Source organism: Lolium rigidum, chromosome 3 (assembly GCF_022539505.1).
Source record: "Lolium rigidum isolate FL_2022 chromosome 3, APGP_CSIRO_Lrig_0.1, whole genome shotgun sequence".
Taxonomy (NCBI): Eukaryota; Viridiplantae; Streptophyta; class Magnoliopsida; order Poales; family Poaceae; genus Lolium; species Lolium rigidum.
In genome coordinates this window covers 362509868-362515222 of record NC_061510.1, presented here as the reverse complement: position 1 = coordinate 362515222, position 5355 = coordinate 362509868, and the positions used below count along the sequence as shown (strand labels likewise).

General features: G+C 44.7%; 1 protein-coding gene across 1 annotated transcript; it reads left to right on the top strand.

Moving 5' to 3' along the window:
* Positions 1–1148: 1148 nt before the first annotated feature.
* On the top strand, positions 1149–3939 carry LOC124700434 (thioredoxin-like protein AAED1, chloroplastic). The gene is made up of 8 exons (XM_047232567.1): positions 1149–1454; positions 1722–1768; positions 1873–1987; positions 2329–2373; positions 2961–3020; positions 3127–3222; positions 3327–3473; positions 3697–3939. Exons 1-7 carry the CDS (start codon positions 1164–1166, stop codon positions 3444–3446), a joined length of 774 nt encoding a protein of 257 aa, XP_047088523.1. The 5' UTR covers positions 1149–1163; the 3' UTR covers positions 3447–3473; positions 3697–3939.
* The last annotated feature ends 1416 nt before the right edge of the window (positions 3940–5355 follow it).

Sequence of the window (5355 nt, the reverse complement as noted above, 5' to 3'; positions counted from 1 at the left end):
AGATAACAGTAGTAGATGCTCCCGGAAGCCAAAACTCTACCCTCATACAGCTAACAAACAACATTGATAAACTCTAAAGTTAGCATGCTCTCTAAAAATCTAAAGTAACCATCTTTAGCTCCGCTAATCAGATCTTGATGTTCTTCCAGGCACCCATCCAAGTAGCCACAAAAGAACATACTTGCACAAGCACAAGCTTACCAACTTTAGAGGTTTTGGATAACCGCATGCTTGTCCAATATAAGAGGTGGAAAACTGAGACCATTAATATAAACACGTGGTCGTAAGTGACAAATACCCTCACAATGCTAGATTGTCGAATCGTGCTTCATCACCACATCACAGGCAGATGGTCAAGATGATAATAAGACGAAACAGAAGAAACCAAAACAACACGATTCTACACGATAAAGATGTGGCTGGTAGATAGGTACTCCAGATGACCGTTACCACCTTACTATGGATACAAATAAAAAGGGGTTGTTGGTTGAGATTTTTTTTCTAGCTTTTTGACTTTAGGCCATAAGCGCCAAAAACATCTTTAAAAAAAGCCAAAAGGAAAAAAACCCGGAACCTAATTCCAAAAAACCAAAAGTAGCCCGAAACTAATTAGAAAAGAACCACAACCACAAGCTATGGGATGATCCATGATTCCCATCATCTCTGTGTGGATTGTCACATACGAGAGGAACCAATATTGTCGGTTCATTTCTTATTGTTATCACATAACCGAGATAGATAAGAATATATGTCCCCCATTCTAAATGAGCATGATAATAAATTACAAAATAAAGTTATAGAAGACAAAAAAAAAACAAATGCATATCGCCCTTGGTCCATGGTTAGAAATAACTACAATATCAAAAGCTCTAAAGAATCATGAAAATCGCAAAATGATATACAATTTGTTATGGAGCAGTCTAGTCTAGTAAAAGAATATCAAGTAGTCTTAACTAGGTTGCAATCAATATTCAATTAATACAAATTTGTTATACTGACTTAAAATAGGATTACACGAGTACAAAAGAAAAGAAAAGAGGCACACTCTTCTTCACAAATCTGTGGCCACACCCGCCACCGGCAAACCATCTCCAGCACACCGGATCGGCATCAGCGGGCTTCTCTTCCTCCCGGACAAGGTTTTGCCGCGTCGCCGCCTAGCCATGGCCGCGACTACGGCCGCCTCGCTCCCGCCGCCGGCCACTCGCTCTACCGGCACCTCCTCTCGCTTCCGCCTCAAGCTCGCATCTGTCCCCAGTTGCCGCGGCCACAGCTTCAGCCTCCGTCTCCACCGCTCGCCGGTGGTACCTGCTGCTGCCGCGAGCTCCCCCTCCGTTCCAACCTCTTCTCCGGAACCAGGGTCGGGTATCGGTGATGCCCTCGGTGGGGTCGCCATCTTCTCAGCGGCCACCGGCGAGCCCGTGCTGATCAGGGATCTCTGGGATCAGAACGAGGTAGAGATGCTCACTCTTTTCTCCGTTTAGCTTTAGCTTGGTCTTTGTATTACGAGGAGACGAGACGTAGCCATGGAAAACTCTGTGTATTTAAGGTTAGTACAACGCAGAGTTTCTTTTCAGAATAAGACGGCCCCAATTGTTGTTTTGCTCGAACAAATTACCCATTCTGTTGATCGAAACTCTAGATCCCATTTAACTATGAAATGATTTTATGAACGCATGAATCTGATGCTAAATTGGAGGAGTAATTCACTGCTTATGCAGGGAATGGCTGTCGTTGCGTTGCTACGGCATTTCGGATGCCCTTGCTGGTGAGAGATAGCTCCCCCTCCTTCTGTAGATGAACTACTACTTGGTTACAGTATTTCCTAGTTGTTTAATTTCCTTTTCTAAGGTATAATCATCAACTCTGTAGTTGGGAGCTGGCCTTGACGTTGAAGGAGACGAAACAAAGATTTGATGCTGCTGGTGTCAAACTAATTGCTATTGGTGTCGGCACTCCCGATAAAGCCCGTATTCTCGCTGAACGTGTACGTAACACACTTCAATTTATGGCTTATCTCGTACCCTCCTAGGATGCACTGTGAACTATTTTGTGATACTTTATATCTTATTCTAGACAGAGATTCTTGATCATTTTGAGCCTCAACTTGTCTGAGGTTATTCGCTTATCTATAATCGCAATAGATCATTGCCGCAATTTCACAATCATGCTGATGGTTTAATTTTAATTTATTCCCCTCGTTTGGGACTTGCTAGACAATGGATGCCTTAAAACTCCCAATTATTCATATATGTTGTGGATAGTTTACTGCTAATATTTGCTTTTAGTCAGCCCTAAGTAACTTTCTGTATAATATGTTTACTGCAGCTGCCCTTTCCACTGGATTACCTCTACGCAGATCCTGAGCGCAAGGTACTAATTCGCCTGCTCACGCATTAGTGTACCTACTGGATATTGTTATACTGCATGTTACAGAGTATATGCACCTGATGTCCTGATATACTCATATTACCGCTCTGCATTCACATTGTATCTGTTAGATTTTCAGCATCTCCTTTCCATTAGCTGCATTGTACTAACAGGGTAGATCCCATAAAAATGTGATATTACTATTTTGGAGAAAGAGTGCTACAAATAATCTTATTTTTTAGCCAAACAGAGAAATGTAAATTCACTAAATGCAAGTATTTATGCCAGATTGAGAGTTTTGTGTGTGTTAATCACAAATGGAGTACCTTCCAATCACGAAAATATGTGGTGCCAATTTGTTTCCATTCGAAATGATCCTTGTTGTTACTGTGGTCCTCGATAAGTGTATGCTGTCTATGTTTTGCTCATTTTTTCAACTCAGATGTAGATGTGTATATGAGATAGATGCCTGGATATATAGTACTTGGTACATGAGGATCAATCATCAGTGGACTAGAAATTTTATTATCCATAAAAATCATTTTACTTAATCTATCCCTAAGTGCATGACTTCCATTGAACCTTTTCAGGCTTATGATCTATTGGGTCTATATTTTGGTCTTGGTCGCACATTCTTCAATCCAGCCAGTGTAAGCATCATTTTGTAGCAGCGACTTTTCATTTTTTTTTTATAGTTGTTTTTTTCATGAAAGTTGCATGGACATTGTTGTGACAGTTGAACGTATTTCTTTGAAGGTGAAAGTGTTTTCTCGGCTTGATTCCCTCAAGGAGGCGACGAAGAACTATACAATTGAAGCCACCCCAGATGACAGGCCAAGTGTCCTGCAACAGGTTAGATCATTTATCAACTGCTTCTGCCACCACCAGCACTGTCTGAATTTAATGTACAGAGTATTGATCCATGGAACTGCACGTTTGTTTGTTATGTTTGTCAGGGCGGAATGTTTGTGTTCAAAGGGAAAGAACTGTTGTATGCGAGGAAAGATGAGGGGACAGGTGATCATGCACCATTAGATGATGTTCTGAACATCTGCTGCAAAGTTCCAGTAGCCTAATTTTGATCCTACAAATGGGAGTTCCAGGTACTCATGCTCTTATACCCATCCTAACACACAACAACGCCAAATTAAGTATTCTTTGGTAAAGAATTCTTTGTGTCAGCCTGTGGCAAAAGAAATAAAATACTTTGGCTTTACTAGTCTCTTCATCAACTCTCTTATCAGTCATAAAATATTATTTGCTTTGCTCACAATCTACACGTGGTGTTATATGTTTTTTGCCCGTTCTTACGATGTCATTTTTCAGATGCTTCCTGTCATAATTTGGCATCAGACGACTTTCGAAAGACTGACTCCTCGTGCAAGGGCAGCATCGCCATGTTACATGTATATGTATTGAGATATTTGGGCGAACTTTGTCACACTTTGTCGATCATAGGAGCTGATAGCTGGTAGATATGTTACTGATTATGAACCTTGTACAGTGAGTAACCATATAGCAAGCGAATTTAGCGATAATGAATAATACTATTTCTTGTTGAATGATGCATATCTGCACATCATACAGTTCTGTAGCAATATTAGAGCATCTCCAGTCGCGTCTCCCAAACCGCGCCGGATCGAGCGTTTGGGGGACGTGTTTTGTTCGTGCCGCGTTTGGTGTTGATCCCCAGCCGCGTCCCCCAAACGCCGCCCCCAATCAGAAATTCAAATAGTTTGCAAAAGAGATCTTTCCCGCCGAAGAGTAGCGGCGATCAAAGTACTGGGCGCACGATCATATTACAGACCGGTGGTGCATGCTAAATTAGAAGAAGGGGTTGTTCGACCCGGTGGTGCATGCTAAATTAGAAGAAGGGGTTGTTCGACGGCGTCGTATCTTGAGTCGACGTAGGCCCGTCGATCACGATCTGCCCGGTGTTGTGCATGCTCCGTCTGCTCCGTCGCCGATGCAGAGGCAGAGGCCGACACATGTATAGCAATAGAAGACGCGTCTGCCGGCTCTTGCTCCGCGGTTGCTGCCGCCGCCATTTTGGCTTCGATGTCGTCGAGGATCTGACATTTGAAGAAGTTGTGTGCCGCCCGCGTCCGGGGAGACATTCCCTCTGTCGACGCTCTCAGCAGGGACATGTCGTCCCTGCGTTTCTTGAGCTCCAACTTCTCCTCTTGCCTCTTGAGCAGCTCCGCCCACCTTTCGTCGGTCTTTTTGTCGCGGGAGAGAAAGGTCGAGGAGACATCGACGAGGCATTTCGTGATCAACGCATGCGTCTTCTCAGACGACGCAGCGTCGGCCAAGGCGGCCTTGGCAGCCTTGTTGCCAGTAGGACGCCCTGCCGACGTTGCCAGCGGCGCGTCCAGATCAATGGCGTCCTTCCCCTTGGACAACGACAGGCGCGTCAACTGCCATTTGTGGTTCATTTTGAGATTGCTATAGCAATGCGTCAGCGTGAAAGTCTTGTGACCTTCCGAGTTCTTCCGATACATATCCATGGCCCTGTCAAACTAACCAAAGGAAGCGGAATCATTTCATCGAACACAATGTAGGCGCTACAGATTATGTAAGAAAGAGTCGTACCAGTTAGGAGACGTCGGCGCCGCTGTCGTCTCTGGTCACTAAGTCGTGATGGTACCCATGGAAGGAGTTCACCGACGCCTGGATGATGGCCCATCGCGTCGACATTGCCTTTTGGCTCCTCTTCATTGTCACTTTCTTGTAGTCGCTGTTGATGAGCTTGCGCTCATCGAACTCGGCCTTGATCCTCGCCCAATATTTCCCGTATTATTGGTTGGCGCCGATGATGGAGTCATGGCTCACCGTCGCTCACGACTCGCACAGACATAGATCCTCCAAAACCGTCCACTTGGGGCCTCGTGTGCTCGACCCTTCTTCTTCATAGTCCTCACGCCGTCCGCGTCTACCTCCACGAGATCATCGACGGCGGCAGCCTCCTCGTCCTCTTCCTCGCCG

Excerpts from the sequence above, each read along its gene's own strand:
- LOC124700434 (XM_047232567.1), top strand. The coding sequence starts at position 1,164 with ATGGCCGCGACTACGGCCGCCTCGCTCCCGCCGCCGGCCACTCGCTCT. Across the intron at positions 3,021-3,126 it reads CATTCTTCAATCCAGCCAGT|GTGAAAGTGTTTTCTCGGCT; the intron begins GTAAGCATCATT and ends ATTTCTTTGAAG. Across the intron at positions 3,223-3,326 it reads GGCCAAGTGTCCTGCAACAG|GGCGGAATGTTTGTGTTCAA; the intron begins GTTAGATCATTT and ends TATGTTTGTCAG.